The following is a 22,098-nucleotide window of genomic DNA, read 5'->3' on the forward strand; positions in this document are numbered from 1 at the left end:
CTTGACAAACTTTTTCTTCTTTTATGAATCATACGTATGATAAGAGTAGTGGTTCATTATTTGGGAGAGTTGATTCATCGAGTTGAATGGAAAATTGGCATGTCTTCAAATAATCGCACAATGATTTTTCAATGTCTTCAGCCATTTCATTGATTCTTCTTTGCACTGAATTATTACTGAAAGGAATTTTCCTAATGATATCTGATGCTGACTTATGAAGCACAGTATTTATTATTTTTTTACTGCCAGCAAGATTAATTCCTCACCAATTGTGTGTGGTTTTCCCGCTTTTGAAATAAATTCTGAAATATATATTATAAGAAGTTTATTAATGACGAAATATTATAAGAAGCTTGTAATCCGTCATTATCTTGTTTAGTGGATGACATAAAAAGTTTTGATAGAGTTAGACGTTTAAAATATTTTTCTTCTAGTACTTGAAAATAGGACAACTCTTTATCCTTTTTGTCAGCATGCATTTTAGTCAAATGCTCTTGTAGCCTAGAAGGTTTCATTGCTTCATTTGAAAACACTTTTAGGCAAATCAAGCACATGGGTAATAATTGGTTCGTAGGAGACTGAATAAAACCATATTTCAAATACTCAATAACTGTACTGTCGACATTTCTTCTTATATTCAGATATAATGAAGTAATAAAATTTGCAAAAATATTCACAAAACAAAAGATTTAATTTACACTTTGTATGATTCCACTTATCTATCACACTTTCGACTGATGATTTGTTGGCAAAGCACACAAAAAATAATGAAACTTATTCCTAAACCACTGATATTTATAGATTTGAAATCTAGCCCGAATCGACTTGCATGTATTGACTTGTTTGCGATACCATCATACTCGTGCTTTGAACAAGTCACTGCAAGCACCCATATTCCTGTCAAAACATGCTGAATTGAGTGAATTACCTATGTAATAGCTGACTGACATATTACTAGTTAAGACTCATCTGCTGCGTGGATAGATCAATTTTTACAATAGCAAAAAATGAATACATTTTTTAAGTATATAAAAAATAGAAGTTAACATATCCTGTATGACACGTTCAATTTTTTATTTTGCACGGAAGCGCATTTTGTTCGTCCGACCACGACATTGTCCGAATAATTATAAATAATAATTAATAAATAAAATAATTACAGAAGATAAAAACAACAAAACTACAAAACAGTATAATAAGTATAATAAGTTTCAAATAATATTTGCTTTGTTTTTTCCCTCTAGTTAGCAACATAACTTAGTACTAACTAGGCTAACTAAAATTTACGATTTTATTTCTTTCTTGCTATTATTATTTTTACTTGTAATATTAAATTATATAAAATTGGGTTAATTTTTGTACAAATCAATTAGAAAAGTGGTTTTATACATTTTATATATATTTTGAAATGAAATATAATGAATATATTTGCTACTGTAAACATAACCTATTATACACACATATATACATGCTCTATTTTCTCATTGACATAGAAAATTGACATCTATTTCTATCTGACATGGTAAATTTTCAAATGATTAAATAATTGAAATAGAAAATTTATAAAAAAATTGATCGTGTAAGATGGGCAGATGAATTAAAATGCAATATTTAAATTTTAAATGATTATCTAATCGCAAAATCACGAAAATAATTAATTTTTAAATATATATCATTCATTTCTTCCATAAAGAGCCACCGACCCCTAGACCGCCTGAACGTCCCAAATGCTTCTGATCCCACTATAGCCCCCCCCCCCCCCCCCCGGAAGGCTTCAGCGCCCACTGGGGGGGCAGAACCGTCCACTTTGTGAACCTATTGTCTAGAACAAGGGTCATCCCTAGAAGTTGAATAAAGATGTGGTTAGTAGGGGTGTGAGGACTAGATTTTTTGCTTGGAGAGTTGTGAATGAGAGGAATGGGTTTCCAGAGTTGTGAGTGCTTTGTCTATTAACAGGTTCAAGGAGAGGTGTGATAGATTGTGTGGATAGTTTAGGGCTACTGCAAGGAGTTTTCATACTCCATGGAATATACACCCATACAATAATAATAATAATAGAAGAAACAGCAATGGGCAGTCCTATCTCACCAGCCTTAGCTGATTATTTTATATGTGGTTATGCTTATATATGGTTATGTTTTGTTGATGATATATTTGCAGACTGAACCCACTCTGAGTCAGAATTACTTCAGTTCCTAGAGAAAATAAACTCCTTGCACTCCCATATGAAGTTTACTATACCCTTTTTTGGATACCATAATAATTATTAATCCAAAGGTCATGTTGAATTTTCAGTTTATTGGATGACAATTTTTACTGGCAGACATATTCACTCCTCTTTCTCCCACCATCCTTCATCACAGAAAATATGTACCATCAAGTCTTGTACATAGAGCTCATATGATCTGCCCTTCTGATTCCTTTTTGTTAGGTGAATTGAATAAAATTAAAAGCAATTTAATATGTAATGAATACAACAAAATTACCATAACCTTGGAAATGCAACAAAATCATCCAAACCTGAACCGATCAGAGTGCATGCCATTATCCAAATTTTGGGAAGTGAGCACTATTAATTACTCATAAGTTTTTTTTTTAAATTAATAATTATTTTAAATTATTATTATTATTTTATCTATGCTACTTCATACAACTGTTCCTTCGAACTCTTAGTGTAATATCGTATACTTCAGCCACGACTGGACACGAGCTAATATACACATGATTTATGGCTAATTATTATGATTAATGTTTTGAATGTAGTTAGTAGTCTGTCTTCCTGGTGATGTCTACATAAATTGGATGAAATATACTGGAACTTTTGAATAAAATTCTATATAATTTTTGTTACATGTGTAAGCTGTGAAAGTTATTTAAATATGCATAGTGAACATTCCATTAAATCTATTAATAATTTTTCCCTATCATGTGCTACCCGAACTCAATGGATATATCCTATGGCTATCTCAATCAAACACATTATTGAGTAAAATATGGTATTACACTATTTTATTTTAAATATGGAAATCTCATACCCACTTGATAATGCTAAATTAAAAGATCAGCTAACTGTAATGTTTAGAAAATAACAAATAGCAGTCTACAAAATAAATGAACAGGGAAAAAAATTGCTCTGTGTGTGAAGCAATTGACATAGTGAGGAATGAGAGAGGGAAGAGGAAGTAGCGGGCAAAATTTGGAGATCATGTGGTAAAAAGTATTAAACAAATATCACTATAATAAATGTTCCAATTAATATAATTTATACTTATTATATTTTCATTCACAAAAGAAACGCAAACTGTGGTTACAGATAAAAGAATTACAGGAACTGAATAGGTTTTCTGGTATTTTGTATATTGCATTGCTACTGTGTTACATTATGTTTGATTTATCTATTTCTTTAATTTAAAATTTTTAAACTCTGAAATCCAATGACAGTGTCTCTTCCTGAGCCTCAAAGTTAAGAATGTTACTACACAAACCTATTCTGAAATATCAGTTCAGTATTAAACCATTTTCACTATTTGTAATTCAAGTAAGAGTACACAATATGCTTAACTACAATGAATATTATCTGTTCACAGTGGAAATGTGCTCATGAACATAACGTATTAATATTTTCCAAATATAAATTTAAAAAATTCTCTATTCAATTACGGTAGTTAATAACACAGATGAAGTTTCAACTTCCTCGACCACAACCATATGCTGGAGGAATCCTGATATACTAGTGACAGGTGAGCTCAGAATTTTCAGCTATGCAACTAATATAACTAAAAAATATCTGTAATGAGAGAAAGGATATTGATCAAACTGCTGTCTTCTACCTGAGTAAAGAAATTTCAGGGCACACTTAGGGAAATTTTCCCCAACTCTGAGAACAGTGTTCAATGGTTGGACAATTGTTTGTTTATCAGTCATTCTGGAGTAAAGTACATTTGGAACAAAACAGAAACTTAATTAACTGCATTCTGAGGAGATGGTACTTGTGATTGTTTATGCCACTGCATTACAGGGAATTAAAAACATTTCTCCATTTGAGTTCCTTCATTTATGTAATGTGTAGTGCAGTGGCGTCCCGTGCACATTTCGGTTGGGTGTGCTGTCGTGTGGGTTATGCAACCCATGCTATAAATTTCACGTCAATTTGCATCTGTATGCATGGCCGTGTGTCCACAGAAAATTTTCCAGGGAGGAGGAGGAGGAGGGGGGGGGGAAAGCTTGGAGACAAATAACAAATACATCAATAAATTTGTATAATTATTGATTTAATTAAATAATTACATCAATAAATGACTTTTAACTTTTTTTTATTTGATGAAATTATTTGTTGATGTGTGTTGTTATGTATTGTCATCTGCGCCATTGTTATGGTGTCATTTTTCTGTTATTTCTCTATCCTAAATCCCTGTTGTATCTACTAAGCATGAAATCTCTAACCTATCTCTCTGGGGACCACTTCTCCTTTCGGAACTCTGACAAAATTTGTCTGATATAGCTGCGCCAGCCAGAGTCCTAGTACAGAAGAATTCTTGTACAAAGAAACCTTCCCAGAGTTCAAGTATTACCTAATCTTGTTAAAGTATTAAGTGCCTATAGAAACTTCAACGTTGCAGTCATAGCCTATATCTTTCTTTAATTTCCTCTTATTCACAGGTTTGAACTTTAGCGAGTGGTAAAATCAGTCTCATGCTCAGACAAACTCAGACTTACATAGAAAAAACGTGTTTATTAATTATCAAATTACATACAATAAACTTCCACACATCAAAGGTATGTCATATCAAAATTCTAATTCACTAGCTAAGCAATAGGGAACATTATAATTATCAAATACTCTATTTTACATCTCTAGGTTAAATAAGTATATATTTATCATAAAACACTAGTTCAAAATTTAAGTAAAACTTGTTAACAAAGATCAATTCACATTCAACTAAGTGTTGCATACTCTCAGACTACTAGTCCAATATGATTAACACGTTACTGAGCACAAAAGTCACTTAAAAGTTCACTTTCTTGTCAATTAGAAATCTGTTCTTCTCTCTTTGCCTCAATACCAGTTGTTACAAGAATAAAGAATTTACTGTACATTACCAGTATCCTGAGAGGATATCGTGCTTCTTTCGTCCGTCCTTTGTAGTCAGATATCTTTCTGCTTTATCAAGTTGCGTCTACGTGGAGGTTACACTGATCGATGCAAATCACCATTCCTTGCACTTTGTAGCACAAATGCTCGTCTACCGGATCAATATCATCATCTTGGCCATCCTTTTGAGGAACTTTTCTGCTGTCTTGCATCAGTAAACATTTACCGATGGCCCTAGTTGGTGTCTGCCGTCAGCTCACGTATAGCATGCCTGACTCCTTCAGATAGCAACCAGGAAGGAGTTTACTTCCGGCGCTGTCGATCGGTCAGTACTCTGCTTGACCACACGAGAAAACAGGAACAGAAAAAACAGGGGGTTCAAACTTGCTTTTTATTCTTCTTTGTAGTGCCCTCTTTTCGTACTGGAGGATCTCTCTTTGTGCTCTCCTATTTGCCCCTACGCGATTGAATCACACTTTTGCTCCTTGAAGAGCGCTCATTTCGCCAAACAGGAGTTCAGCTCGCCTTCCACGAATGCTTCCATTTCAGGCGTTGCGTCATCGTAGGCAGCTAGCTAGTAACCTTTGAACCTTTGTTTGCACTTAGATTTACATTCTTACACAGAGTATAATGTTGACATCAATAGCTTTAACAATATAATTCTACTTAGACATACTATTTTCTCCTCAACTTTACTTCTTTCTAAGGTTGTAACAGGTTTTCTTTTATATTTTGCTTTCTTAACTAATAGTACAAGTATTTCTAGCTCAGAATTGTGTTTCTTGTTAAATCTTGAATGAGTGACTCGTTTGTTGAAAGAGTCCCCATTCAAGATCTAACAATGTAAACTATAAATACATTATTTTCATTTTGCATTGATTTTAATGAACTTTAATTCTTGGAAAACAAAGTATTCAGTATTAACAGTTTTTAGCACAATTTCATATATAAAAAAATTGACTGGCATATTTTATTAAAAATCAACTAATTACCGTATTTGCTGGCTTATAAGACACACCCCCTTTTTTGTACACATTTTTTAGGTAAAAAACTTTATCACTGAATATTATAATGAATTTATAGTATTTCAAATATAAAGTAACAACAAATACCTAATCTAACTAGGAAAGAGTTCCCATGTGATATTTTTGTTTTAGTCCGCATATACAGCTGGTTTCTCTTCATGAATCTTGAACACCATGATGTTGATCCAGTAAAGTTGGTGATCCCTCTGTTAGTGGCTATCGCTTTCGCTTGATGAATAACCATTTTTGTAGACAATGAAAGTCCCGCTTTTCTGTGGTCTAAAATCCAAGCATTCAGTTCTGCCTCAGGTTCTAGCCATCTTGCAGTTCCACTTTGTAGGTTATGTTTACTGTGAGTTGCCTTTTTTTAGATCCTCTTCCAGATTCAGCAAGTTCTTATCATTTTCTCAGTTGGGGGTGGCCCAAAATGTCTCTCTGCAGCCCTGTTTCCATGTTCTTTAGCATATGCAATCACACATAACTTGTATGCAATAGTGTAGCAATGCCGACGTTTTTCAGCATAATTTGCCAAGAAATTTAGAGAAAATTTGACGGCAGAAATTTATCACATTCACAACAACCGCAACAACAATTGGAAAGTTTAAACGAACAGGAACACAGCTGTGATCGTTGATGACAACGCATGCGCATCCACTGAACTCTATGTAACTGGAATGCTCTCACACACCGCAAGGAAGGAAGAAAGAAATCGCGTAACTCGGAACACAGAAAATTTCCAGAAATTAAAGTAGTAAAAAACTGAATATATTGGCATATAAGATGCACCCTGTTTTTCTGACCTATTTTCAAAAAAAAAAAAAAAACTGCGTCTTATACGCCGGCAAATACGATAATTAATCCTAAATTAAATTATTTCGGTTTAAAAACAAAAAAATTATAAAACTAACAAGTAAAATAATATTAAATTACATACACTTACCTTTTAAAAATGTATTTTTCTGTTTAAATTTGTTTCACTATAAATTTACAATTCACACTTCACTCAGTGATTCACTAGACAAAGATGGCAAACTAACTGGTCACAAATCAGTAGCACAAAGGTAGCCATAGAACATGTGTTCGTGTTCTATGGCTACCCAACTGTGGGCCGAAACAGGCCAACCCATAATAAAATTTTAAGACAGACAAAGCGTCCCAGGGTCAATAGTGTAAGATTACCTATCTCAATCAATTTTATGATTATAATTCGTGGAATTTTTTAATTGATCCCAGGGGAAGTGCCCCCCCCACCCACTTTCAAATTTTCAGTTCCAGAAAACATATGTAACAGCTGTTTGTAATACGGCCTTCAGATACAAGAAGCGCTCAACTCATGACAAGTGACAACGTTCAATTGGATTGGTTGACACAATAACCAATCACAGACGCTAGGTACTGGATGAGCTCAAAATGTTAGCTCACCTAGCCACGCCTTCTCAGCGGTTTAAAAATACTAAAATGCTAAGAATTTGACCTACTGCGCCCTCTTTATATTTTTTCGAAGGGCTCAAAGGTATATGCATTTTGAAAGCACACCTGGGCTATTAACATGAATGTGATGCAATCTTTACGGGTCGAAAAGTGCCCTCTTCATGAAGCACTAATGCTTTATTATCCTCGTGAAGCAGACAATGAAGCATTAGTATACTGTGTTCAATTTTAAGTCTGCAAATAATTGGGGGAGTGTTTAAAGGGAATAAATGCAAAAATATAATATCAGTTTTTAAAATAAAAACTGATTAAGATTTGAATTTAGGGATGGATAGACAGTGGGCAGCTATATGACACCCTGTGGGAGACAAAATGGCTTTGTGAAGGTGAGGTCTTATCTTAGTAAATTATTTACTTTCTCTAATAATGTAACAGTTGAGCTGGATATGGAAAATGACTACATCAATATTACTGGACAGGATACTGCATGGAAGGCAATTATATAAATCAGAGTCAATGAGATGGATATAAAGCTACTGATATGGAGAAGAGGGTAGAGGGTAGCTGATATACATCAAAGTGTTGTATATGGTTGAGCAGAGTCAAGAGGGTAGGTGATAAGTTTATGTAGCACAGATGAGATATATTGAGAAAGTGGTCAAAACAGCATAAAGAATGTCAAAAGTACACTAGCAATTGAGAATAAGGAAGTTATTGTCTCTCTCTTTATAAGGCCCTGATACAATCACATTTGAACTGCTGCTCACATTTAGTCACCTTGTTTTTATGCAAATAAAAGGAATGAAAAAGGTAAAATGAAAATGGAAACGACAAAATATAACACACATAGCAAACTGGAACATAAGAGGAACAAATAGCATATAAAGAAATAGAATTAGATTTAATATTAAATGAAAGAAATTTTCAAATAGCGGTAATCACTGAAACAAAAAAGAAATCAAAAAGAACCACGAGAACTGAAAATTTTAAATGACTTTGAAAAAACATTTGATAAAGTTAAAAGAAGTATTTTATTTAACATATTAAATGAAACACAAATACCAAATAATATTCTAAAAGCTATCATAAGTATATATGAAAATAATCAAATACAAATAAGATTAAATTATGAACTATCATATCTGAGAGAGATAAATCAAGGAGTCTGACAAGGATGTCCTCTTTTAGTTACTCTTTTTAATATTTATTTAAATGAAATAATAATAAAATAGAATAAAAATTCCCATCAGGGGATTAAACTTTTTCTGACTGTAAACTTAAACACCCTTTTTATTTACTGATGATCAAATAATAATTACAAATTCTGAAGATAATTTATAGAAAGATATTTTAAATTTAAATGAAATTGCAAAAGATTATGGAATGATAATATCAAAAGAAAATCAAAAACGATGGCCTTTAAAGGACAAAATCCAATAAGAACTAAAATAGGAATAGATAAGATTTTAGAACAAGTGAATTCATAATTAATTCTGTATTTAAACCTAATCTAGTTCAAAAACAAACTAGATTAAAAGTATATAATACATTAGCCCTAGCAGTCATTTTGTATGGAAGTGACATCTGGAGAATAAAACAAGACAAAGATTAACAACAGCTGAAATGAAGTTTATGAGAAAAACTGTAAAGTATACTCTATTCGATCACAAAAGAAATGAAGAAATTATGAAAGAACTAAACCAGGAATCAGTAATAGAAAAAATAAAGAAATATAAACATAAAGGGATAGAATACATTGAAAGAATGAAAACAGAAAGATTACCAAACAAGTATTAAATTACAAACTATTAGGTAAAAGAAAACAAGGGCATCCTCTGAAGACATTCAACAATGACTTCTGAGGCCTGAACAGGCCATGGTAGGTCTAATTCGATGAAAAGTATGATGATGACAGACACTGAGTGGGTAAGTGTTGGCCTCCCACAATGAATCCTAGAACTCTATAGATATAAAAATAATGCCTAATAATAATAATAATAAACAAGATTTATTTAAAAATGCAAGATTCTCTGTTAATCAACAGCGTAAAAATGCATACTGCCAATATTTATAAGCTAAGAAGTTTGCAAGTTTGGTAGAGATTGACTGTTAATGGATTTCAATAGAAATTTGGAAAAATCTGAAATAAGAGCAACAAAATGACAATTTATTGGTAAAAATTTGTCATCCTTTTTAGAATAAGTTAGTATAGACTAATACTAAACTATAGATACCAACAGAAATGGGAGAATATAAAAAGGCAACGCAAAGGAGGAGGCAACTTTCTCTGGAGCAAAAAATTTCGAAACAATTCCAGAAGACTATTTCCACATTATTATTATTACTATTAACATCTGATCTCTATGGAGTCAGAGATTCATCGTGGGATATACACACTGTTGCACACAATGCTCATCCAACCGTGCTTTAAACTGATTTAATGTGTCTACATTCACAACACGCTCAAGCAATGCATTCCACTCACCAACCACTCTCCATGCAAAGAACCTACTGCTCACACCTTCCTACTACAGTTTCCAGGAATGGCCTCTTGCAGTCTATAAAAAAACCTCTTCCAACCTTATGACAACCCCTGACTAGTTTATATGTCTCAATCATATCTCTCCCCTTCCTCCTATTGACGAGGCTTTGCAACTTACATTCTCTCAATCAGTCCTCGTGCTCCACATTACAAAGCCCACTGACCACCTTTGTGAATCTTCTCTGGACCCTTTCCAACATATCCTCATCACCAAGAAAACCAAGTGACCAAATCTGTGCACAGATTTTGGACCTGACAGTTGCTAAATTTCTTGACATTTACTAAGGAACAACTGTCAAGAACCAATAAAATATTTCTTAATTTCCATTCTTACTAAATAGTTTAAGGAAATTACAACGTACAATAGAATATACATTAAAATAACTTTTAATACATTTCTAATATTTCGGCAATGTCACGTTGCCATTTTCACAGGAACTTAAAAAAAGAAACGTGCACACAAGCACAAACACACAGTAAATGAGGATGAAGCAGGAAGCTATTCTTTCTCCTAAAAGTCTTGATGGTGCCCCCTAGTGGGCAATGTTGGTATTCTTGGCCGAATGGGCTGAAAGTCTTCTGATGTAGGTTTCCCAAATTTGGGGCAGTCTCATGCAACCAAATTTGTTGAGGTTTGGATTGCTTCTTAGGGCTGAGGCTGATTCCATGAATAGCCTTTCGTATTTGAATTTACTATGGTGTATTATCGTGGCTTTCTTCCACCGTATTCTACGGCAGGTATCCAGCGCATGGTCTGCAAGACCAGAGTGGCTGTATTGGTGAAACCAGATGTAGTCCTTGTGTTCTGAAATTCTGATATTAGCTGTCCTGCCTGTTTGGCCAAAGTAGGCCAGCATACAGCTGCAAGGGATCTGGTATACACCAGGTAGGTCTTTAGTGGAGCAGATAAGGGATGCCAATTTTCTATATGGTCTGTAACAAGAGTTAAGTCATGTTTTTTTAGGATTTTTGTAATTTTTTCCAAGGTGCCTCGGATATAGGGAATGGTGATGGATTTAAAGTAATCCTTGTTGTCGAGGGGGGGGGGTGTGGTTTATTGGTTTCAATATTTTTTGTATTTTTTGGGGAGTAGCCATTGTCTGAGAAAGTGTTGAAAATGTGGTTTAGCTCTGTGGTTAGGGCATTGTCATTTGAACAGATAAGTTTAGCCCTGTTGTGTAGTGTCTTAATGACTCCATATTGTTGTGGAGGGGGGGGGATTGTTGGTGAATATATCTGCCTGTATAGGTGGGTTTTCTATAAACTGAGAAAACCAAGGTTCCATCAGGCTGGCGGGTGACTAGTGTGTCTAGGAAAGGGAGGCAGTTGTTTTCTTCTTTTTCCAGAGTGAACTTGATTGTGGGGTGTTGGTTGTTTAAGTGTGTTAAGAAGGAGTGTATCAGAGCCATGTGGCCAAATAGCAAACGCATCATCAACATAGCAAAACCACATGGTTGGTTTTTGTGGGGCAGAGTTTAAGGCTTTCACTTCAAAAGTCTTCATATAAAAGTTGGCCAAGGGTGGGGAGAATGGAGAACCCATGGCTGTCCCCTCTATTTGTTTGTACAATTTTCCTTGCCAAACAAAATAGCCTGAGTTCATTGTGAACGGAAATAGGGCTGTGATATGAAGAAACTTAGCCTGGATTAGCTCTAAGGATTCTTTGAGTGGGACATTTGTGAATAAGAAGGAGACATCAAAACTGACCATTACGTCAGTGTGTTTGAGTGTAAAGTTTTCTATGCTGCCTTTGAAGTAGGCCGAGTTTTTTATGTGAAGGTGTGTTGCCAGTATAGCATGAGAGAGCTTTGGCCAAATGTTTAGCTAATTTGTATGTCGGGGAATCAGTGCCATCCACTATGGGATGTAATGGCACATTTTCTTTATGTATATTTTTGAGTTTATATATACGGGGGGGGGGGTAAATGGTTTTAATTTGTTAGTGACTTCTACAGGCCAAGAAGTGACCTTCTTAAGGAGCCTGTGAAGTTTTCTAATTTGTGAGTTAGTGGGATTGTACTTGATAGGTAAGTAGCCCGATCTAACAATAGAGCATTCAGCTTACCTGTGTATCTGTTTGGTTAAGCAATACTGTGGCATTCCCTTTATCTGTTTTGGTGATTATTATTTCCTTATTTTTCTTTAATTCTTGCAGAGATTTAATTTCCTTATTGGGCATGGTGGTTTTTGGTGTTCTTGCTTTGGTCAGAACACAAGCCACATCCAGTCTAATATTGTTGGCAACGTGGTTTGGAAGGTGTTGTATCCCACGTTCAATTTGTATCATAATGTCTTCAGCAGGCATTCTTCTGGGCACAATGGTGACGTTGTGGCCACATGAGAGAGCGTTGAGTGCTTCAGGTTTCAAACTAATTGACAAAAGGTTGACTACCATGTTGGTAGGAAGTTGTGGTTTGGAGTTCGAGTTCTAAAATTTATTTTAATGTATATTCTATTCTACGTTGTAATTTCCTTAGTAAGAATGTATAACCAACATCTAAGCCTTTCCATGAGAATTAATTTCCATTACAATTCCATGTCCCAAATCCTAACCCAATTGTTAAAAAAATCAGATGTTATCCATGCATTTTTGTTGGCACTGTATCGTCATCAAATTCCTGCCATGTACCCTCAAGGGGCATACAGGATATGATAGTACTACATGAAAAAAATTACATCATTACTAACTTCCTATCTACAATTTTCTTCCAAATCAGTCTGTTACTTGTCAAGACTCCAACATTATCAGATCTTATATTTCTATCATCTAAGGCACTTGTACCGTATCAATCCACCTATATCTTGGTCTTCCTCTGGGTTGTTTTCTTGCCAACCTGGCAGAGAACACTTGTTTTGCTAATCTTTCTTCACCCATTCTGTTTAAGTGACAATACCACTTAAGATTAGCTCTGCTAATGCATTCATTCCTGGATGCTGACAATGTCAAGTTCTTTCCTAATATCCTCGTTTTTAATATGATATTGCCATTGATGCCATCTGTTCATGCCTATAATCTTTCTCAGGACTCTCATATCTGCGGTCTCTAGTCTTAGGTCAAGTGTTTTACTTCTGACCCAGCTCTCAGATCCATAAGTTAAAACTGGTTTGAACACTGTCCTGTATAGAGCTAATTTAGTGTTTGGACTAATTTCTCTCTTATTCCATATGAATTTATTCAATTAACTTCCTACCATACCAGCTTTGTTGATTCTGTTGCCTATTTTCATATTTAATTTACATTCTTCACTAAAAATCATGCCTAAGAAGCTGAAATGTTTTACTTGTTCCACAGGTTCCCCATTCACAACACAGTTGACATTTTCAATGATTCTTCCTATTTTCATTGTCTTTGTCTTTTTATTGCTCACCTTCATGCCATATCTATTACAACAGTTATTCAATTTAGTCAGAGAATCTTGCAGACTTGTAGCGGATTTATTTAGAAGTATAACATCATCTGCATAAAGCAAAGAGCTGATATTAACATCTCCAATTTTGATATCATGTTTAATACTACTTTTCTTCATAATGTGATCCATATAGATAATGAATAACAGAGGGGATAATGTACATCCTTGTCTCACACCAGATTTAACATTAAACTCTTCCTGTACTTCCTTCAATTCTGACTGCTGACTTACAACTCAAATAAAGACTAAGTATTGCTTGATAGATAATGTACATCCTTGTCTCACACCAGATTTAACATTAAATTCTTCCTGTACTTCCTTCAATTCTGACTGCTGACTTACAACTCAAATAAAGACTAAGTATTGCTTGATAGAATGCCCCATTGACACTATATAACTGTAGCATATTGAATAGCTTCTCTCTTGACACCTTGTCATAAGCCTTTTCCAAATAGACAAAACTTAAATACAGATCTTTGTTATATTCACATGCTTTCTCGACTATTTGTCGTAAAGTGAAGATCTGATCCTGACAGCCTCTATTTGGCATGAATCCAGCTTGTTCTTCCACAATTCTTCTTAATCGTTTCTCAAGTATACTTGCATAGATCTTACCAGGAACACTCAGTAGGGAAATACCTCTGTAATTCTCACATTCAGTTTTATTTCCCTTTTTATAAATGGATACTATGAGAGCTCTACTGCAATCATCGGGAATTCGTCCCTCTGTCCAAGCATTCTGAACTATGCAGTGCAGCCACTGTAAGACTCTTATACTACTATACTTCAGCATTTCTGGTCGAATATCATCTACTCCTGCTGCCTTTCCACATTTCAAGCCTTTGATAGCTTTTTCTACTTCAAGTATGGATATGTATTCCTGACTGCATGCCTGGTCAGTGTTTTTTACCACTGTGCTGTCATCACTGCTTGTTTCATTTAGCAGTTTTCAGAGTAATTACTCCATACTTCAAGGATATCTCCTTCTCCCATTTTCATGTCACCTTTATGATCTCTAACCCGTTTTACAGGACTCTTTCCTCCATTCCTAATCTTCTTCAACAACCTTTAGAATATTTTGCCACCTTCTTGATATTTATTTTCTATATTCTTGCCAAAGTCCTCCCATGACTTTTGTTTAGCTAGTTTTACACAGTGTCTCTGTATTCTCTAAGAGCACAAGCTGACTTATTTACCAGGAACTTTTGATATGCTTTCTTCTTTTCCTTCACTGCCTCTTTAACTTCCTGTGTCCACCATGGAGTTCTAATTTTTCTATCCTTGCAGACAACTTCACCACATGCCTCTCTGGTTGAATCAATCAGGGCATTTTTCAAAGCTTGCCACTGAATCTCCAAGGTTTGATTCTTGTTCTCAAACTCTTTCATTTTTTCTTCAATAATCTTTGTGTATTTTAGTCTACAGTTCACATCTGAGAGCTGCTCAACTTTTATTTGCTTTAAATCTTTCTTACATGTTATTCTTTTCAATATGAAATTCAATTTTATCCTGCTCAAGACTAGATAGTGATCACTTCCAATTTCAAATCCTCTGTACACTCTGGTGTCCTGCACCAGGGAGAAAACATCACTATCAACAATAACATAGTCAATGTGACTTTTCTTATTCCTTGCCTCTTCTCTCCATGTGAATTTGTGCACATTTTTATGTTGGAACATGGTGTTAATAATAACCAGTCCATGTCCTGAGCAGAAATCCAACAGATATTTGCCATTAAAGCATCAAGGCTTTTTCATATGAATGGATATTTGCATAAAACATATAACACATGTTGCATAAAATTATACTTTGATTCCTATTTCCCACATGAGTGAATAATCTCACTAGATATGGCACTGAAATTTTTCTTTATAACATATTTCGTAGAATTTCATTTCCACCTCACGCTGCTTTTTTTTTTTAAAAAATAAATATTAAAATTGATCATAAACATGTTTTAAAATTATAGTCTTCTGAGAGATCCCCTAAAATGGTAATCCTTTAACTGAAATACCCAGATGTTTACAAAATTTAATCTGTAGTAAACTTTGTATAAGCCAAACTGGGTGAAATCATGAAATCTGAGAGAGTGAATATTGTAGCATGAAAAAAAAAAAAAAAAAGGGGCGTTAACTACACATATCAACCATTCCATTAACTGGTCTATAGTCACAATGCCTCATTTTGAAGAAAATTTCTTAGCATGTCATTTTAAGAATCTAGTGAAATTATGTAGTGCTCACACAGGATCCTTAATAGGAACTGGGGTCTCATGGTATGTATACAAGGCATGGAAATTAATACTGTAATTAGATTCTGAAGTACTTAAAATTTCAATTATTCCAACAACTATTGACAACCTAATGAGCAAGATGGCTGACAGAATATATACAACGTGGCCAGATTTATACCAGTGTAAACTGATCTCCTAGATGGTACACCTTGGCGTACCATCTCGGTGGTAATGTTGCAATGTCCAACGTGACACCAACTGATAGGAGAATAGAGATTGAAGAAATGGAGGTGCTCAGAATATTACATAACCTCAATGTGAACACGGCCATGGTAATTTATGACATATTGACCCAGGTATTACGAGAACATGCAAGGGAATTATCAGCTTCTCTGACCAAGCAGTTTAATTTAAGCCTCAGTACTGGAAAGATGCCAAAGGAGTGAAAGGAGGACAAAATATTCCCATTGCATAAAGGAGGCTCCAAGATAACAGTAGTAGTAAATTATAGGCCAGTCAGCATCTAAGGAATAATGTTGAGATACTGGAGAAATTGGTGAAAAACAGAATTCAGGACTGGGAGGATAGGAATATAATACTTTATAGGGGATAAACATGATTTTGTGAAGGAGCTTGACATAGTAACTTGCTTACTTTTTTATAATAAAGTGACAATGGAGTTGGATAAGGGAAATGTGTACTTGGTGATGCTGCTAGACTTTGCAAAGGCATTTGACAGGATTCCACATAGAACTCTGTTGCATAAATTGGAGCAAATTGGTATGGATATGAAACTGGTAATTTGGATTATAGAGTGGCTGTTGAACAGATATTAAAAAGTGGTTTATAGAGAAGTTGAGAACATCAGAAGGCAGGCGACCAGTGGTGTATCACAGAACTCAGTACTTGGTCCTTTGTTGTTTAATTTGTACATCAGTGATACAGGAAATATTCAGTTGTTTGCTGATGATGCAAAACTGGGAAGAGCAATGGTAAATGAAAGTGATGTAGAGATCCTGCATAAAGACTTAAATAGACTAGCAGTATGAGCAAAGGTAAATGGCTACCAGATTAATGGAGCTAAGTGTAAGGTTATGCACTTTGAGAAAAAGAAGAGATCACAAGTTGTGTACTATACTGATGGAAATGAACTGCAAGAAAATGATGAGACCAGGGACTTGAGAGGTGATTGTGGACATGGAGTTGACGTTCAGAGATCATATTGTCCTCTAAACTTCAACTCCATGTTCAAGGTAATCAAAACAGCACATTAAATTTTCACTTCATCCTTGGGTTCCATAGGGATGAAGAAGTGGTATAGAGGATTCAGAGGCAAGTGACAAAGACTATGAGAGATACCTAAGAGAACTGGTTGATGGTCTGTGGGCTTCAAAAACTAGCTGATAGGCCAAAAAAATAGGAGACATGATAAAAAGCTTATAACTTATTCAAGTAGATTTATAAGATTGACACTGAAGATTTTTTTCAGTACATGGCAGAAGGGAGAGAATAAGGAGTCACTCAGGAAACTGTGTAAGAGTGTGGCAAGTCTGGGTGTTAGTAGTAGATTTTTTGCTTGAAGGGTGGTGAATGGATAGAATGGGTTGCCAGAGTTGGCTGTGTGTGCTTTGACAATGACTGAGTTTAAGGAGAGGTTGTGGGAGCGAGAACGGTCAGTGAGTTTAAAGAGTGGTATGATAGACTTTGTGTTTCTCAGGGGAGGACCTCCCCTCAGTGAGTCTTGACAGACTTTATGTCTTAGGAAGGACCTCCCTCGATGAGTCTTTTGACTCCTTGGAGGCCTGAATAATAATAATAATGATAGGTATTGTGTGAATAATGGATCTCCCACAATGAGTCATCTGACTGCATGGAAATACCTAAGATAATTTGTTGAAAAGGATGAAAAAACTCTGCAAAGCAAATATTTTTATTACACTTCACATTATTAACAAATGATGAGTTTTTAATTGCCCAGAACACATAATTTCTCATTCAACTCTGGTAAACAGCAGCTTTGTGCAAAGTCAATTTTAATATTTATAATACCATTTCTTTGTTATTTCAAAACAAAGATAATCACTCACAAACAAATAAACAAAAAATTAAATGCAAATCATATTTTAATATTAACTGAAAAATTATCAATACTTTAACAACCAAGAACACCTAACAAATGGCAGCAGTAGTAATGTTCATGCTTTGAGATGAAAAGATTATGAGCTATGTATTATTCATAGAACTGGAACTGAAGTAAACTGCTGAGACTGTTGGAAGTGATAGTGGACAGAGATCAAAGTTCTGAGAGCATATTGGAAAGATGAGCATAATTTCAATTATTCATAGAATCACTTGGATATAAGAGTGTGCAGTGCGCAATGACAAGCAGATATAAGGAAAGTATTCTTCCATTTGGGATTTCTTTGGAATGTGGAAGTGGTGAGGGGGGGGGATCCAGAATCAACTAACCAGGATGATGAATGGGGTGGAGTGCTCCCCATGACTGAAAGTGAGTTACAAGTTGGATTGATATGCAAAAAAAAAGAGATGTGACTGAAACATATGTTGCTCAAACAACTTTATAGAGCAGACACAGAAGAAAATTTTCAAGACATGAAAGAGGAGAGATAACACAGTCACCCATGAAAATTGCAACAGCATGAGGCAGTGACAATGAGGAAAAGCTTTTCTTCATAGACTCATTTTATGCCATGAGCTTGCCAGAGCAGTTATGAGTGCATTGTCAATGAATTAGTTTAAGGTATGAAAGGTATGGTGTAAATAATAGTCAGTATGGGCCTCCTGTGATGAGTCTGAAGATGTTTTAAATATGTTCCCATATAATAAAAATAGCAATCACACCACTGATGACTAATTAGAAATAGATCGCATCTGATTTGAGGGAATAGATAACAAGTAGTAAATACTTACTCAGCGACTAGATAATGCCCAATTTATACACGCACGCACACACACATTGCTTGGAATGAAGTCAACAGACATCATAGTGGGAGGAACAAACAGCCATGGTACCTACCTTAATACATGTAGGATCACCTTTTGCTACGATGACTGCAGCAATCCTATGGGGCATACTTTCCACAGGCATACAATAGTGATCGATGGGAATTTTGAACCATTCTTCCAGTAGGCATTAATGAGGTTCTGAATTGTTGTGGGGTAGACATCCCTTAACCTCACCCAATGCTCCAGTCCATCCTACAGATGTTCAATAGGGTTGAGATCAGGGCTCTGTGGGCCAGTCAAGTGTGATGTCCACAAACCACACAGTTACAGCAGCAGCCTTATGACACAGTGAATTGTCTTACTGAAAGACACAATGCATAGTTCTGTAGAAATGCAACAAAGTAGGAAGCATTGCATTGTCCACAATGTTCAGATAACTCTCAGAGTTCAATGTAAGTGGCACCACAAATAGAGTTCCAAGGCCAAACCAGGAAAAACAGGATCATACCACTGCCACCTCCAAATTTCATAGTTGAAGTTACACACTCTGGTAAGAGACATTCACCAGGCATGTGCCACACCCTTGCATCTGCTTGGTAGAGGCTGTGGAATGATTCGTCATTACATAACACAGCTTTCATGTCCCGCTGTACTAGCTGTTTGCACCACTGAAGACAACTCTGCATGTTGGTTGGGGTAATGTGAGGCATGCATATTGCAGTCCTACCATGGAAGCCCATGAGCCTCAGTTCTGAATGTTTTTGTGCAGACTTGTATTCCGGTTGAATACACAGAACTCTGCATTCAATGTGTCAGCCAACAAATGGTAATTTTACATATTATCCATTGTAGCGTCCTACGATCACATTCATTGAGTATGGTGGGTCATCCATTGTGGGTAGCAGTTGCAGATGACTCCCTGCTCTTCCATCTCAGTACAGTATCACTGATTTTTGACCTGAGATGGCCCAATTTGTCAACAATTTGCAGAACAGATAGGCTTGCCACATGGCATCCTATCACAATGCCTGTTTCAAACTCCATCAGTTACCTTCTCACAGCCATTTCACCGGGACACAGTTACACTGACTTGGAAGCAACATATTTCTCCCATTCCTACCAGCTACAAACATATGACTCATTACATGGCATGATACATCTTGCCCATGTGGATTCTGGTCAACTTCTTTCCAATCAGTGTGTGTGCGCGCGTACACATATACATATACAGGTTTATTTAATTCACTTTATTATAAATTAAAAGCAATTCAAAAGTTAATAAATATATTTTGTATTAAAGATTTTATACTACCTTTTTTCACAAGATTGTTCACATCTTGCTCCTCACAGAGAGAAGGTAAACAAAGTCCAAACAGTATTCCTGCAGAATTTTGAAATGCTCTATATTTAGAGAGAATTCCTAAAAGCTGAAAGAAAAATAAAATAAGCAATCAATTTTCTTGAAAATGAACTTAATTTTCAATATACCAACTTTAATATTACAGATTTATATATAATAAAAATATGCAGTAATGCAAAATAAAATAATTAACTTCAAACTATACACAATAGCCAGGAATTGAAAATCAATTATTTCTGATGAATATGAATATATATGAAGTTTTATGTCTCTTAATTTTGAATTTTTTTCCGACTAGTATCTGGTTCTACAGGACAAAGAAAAACTTGAGTTTCAGGGAGGGAAAATAATGAAGCCTTCATATGACACTAATTCACTCTCTTTTAGTTGAAAACACTTATAAATACTGCCTTTGTCCTACATAGGATTTGTAGGACAAAGTCTTGCTAAATATGAAGGGCAAATGACCCATACAAAAATAGAACAAATGTCTGAGAGAGAGAGAGAGAGAGAGAGAGAGAAGGGGGGGGGATGATTTGTTTTTGAACCTAACTTAATATACCACAGTTTCTGATAATTAAATGTACCATCATTTATGTTGGGAGTAAACAAAAAAAAGAGGTAAAAATTAATGGCTCAAAGTTATCTGATGTAGATATTATTTGATAAGCTATGTGTGATATTTGTACTTTCTTTTAAACTTCTGCTTCCCACATGCTACATTAATCAGATATGAAAGCCACTCCCCCCCCCCCCTACCACCACCACCACCACATACACACATTCCTTCAATATATACATAAAATATATTTTATGTGCAGTGTAACAAATGGAGGAGAAATGTAACAGAAAGAAACTTTTTAAAGTTATCCACACTTCTAATATTGAATGATGGGAATAAGTGAATTTTTTATTCATTCATTCCCATTATTTAGCTCACTAATTGGTCAGTACTTGCAACAGACAGACTCTCTCTCTTGGTCAAGTCAGCCCTGTCTTTTCGAGGTGTAGTACATTTTTACCGAATGGACTCTGGTGTTATCAGTGAGTATTTTCACTGTCAAAGGATATCCTCCTAGGTGGAAGAAGTTTCAACTGGACCTATTAAGTAGTATATAACCTTCATCACCTGGTGAGAAACAACCTTACTTATCAGGGACTTGGAAGTAGCTGATGCTATGTTTGGCCCTCAAGCAGAGATACTGGCTTCTGTTTCCCCATCCTAAAATTTTCAAGAATGCAGTGTGAGTGATATCCTTCAAGAGCATGCTAAACAAATTGTGGAGCTCCACAGTCTTCCTCCTCATCTTTGAAGGAACAGCAATAAAGTAGTTCTGTAAGCTCACTGCCAAAACAGTGTCAATCCATCCCCCCCCCCACCCCCCCCCCCCCCCACCCCCCCCCCCCCCCACCCCCCCCCCCCCCCACCCCCCCCCCCCCCCACCCCCCCCCCCCCCCACCCCCCCCCCCCCCCACCCCCCCCCCCCCCCACCCCCCCCCCCCCCCACCCCCCCCCCCCCCCACCCCCCCCCCCCCCCACCCCCCCCCCCCCCCACCCCCCCCCCCCCCCACCCCCCCCCCCCCCCACCCCCCCCCCCCCCCACCCCCCCCCCCCCCCACCCCCCCCCCCCCCCACCCCCCCCCCCCCCCACCCCCCCCCCCCCCCACCCCCCCCCCCCCCCACCCCCCCCCCCCCCCACCCCCCCCCCCCCCCACCCCCCCCCCCCCCCACCCCCCCCCCCCCCCACCCCCCCCCCCCCCCACCCCCCCCCCCCCCCACCCCCCCCCCCCCCCACCCCCCCCCCCCCCCACCCCCCCCCCCCCCCACCCCCCCCCCCCCCCACCCCCCCCCCCCCCCACCCCCCCCACAGGATTTCGGAACACAAAGGCTACATCCAGTTTCACCAGTACATCCACTCTGGGCTTGCAGACCATGCTCTGGATACCCGTCACAGGATACGTTGGAAGAAAGCCATGTTAATACACTGCAGCAAATTTAAATATGAAAGATTGTTCATGGAATCAGTCTCAGCTCTAA

At 36.6% G+C, this 22,098-nt stretch overlaps 1 protein-coding gene across 3 annotated transcripts in view; it reads right to left on the reverse strand.

The window, feature by feature from the left end:
* LOC150098036 (nose resistant to fluoxetine protein 6-like) overlaps window positions 1-22,098 on the reverse strand; it is a 202,238-nt gene that overhangs the window by 144,512 nt on the left and 35,628 nt on the right. For all 3 annotated transcript variants that reach the window (XR_016549590.1, XM_090406345.1, XM_090406346.1), the window contains exon 3: window positions 20,013-20,127. Coding sequence is in view for 2 of the 3 variants with exons in the window: in XM_090406345.1 (XP_090262471.1) it covers window positions 20,013-20,127 (115 nt within the window). In the remaining variant the exon portion in view is untranslated. The remainder of the gene's footprint in view (window positions 1-20,012; window positions 20,128-22,098) is intronic.

The sequence above is a fragment of the Typopeltis vanoorti genome, chromosome 16 (assembly GCF_054136105.1).
Source record: "Typopeltis vanoorti isolate ZY-2024b chromosome 16, IOZ_Tvanoo_1.0, whole genome shotgun sequence".
NCBI classification, from domain to species: domain Eukaryota; kingdom Metazoa; phylum Arthropoda; class Arachnida; order Uropygi; family Thelyphonidae; genus Typopeltis; species Typopeltis vanoorti.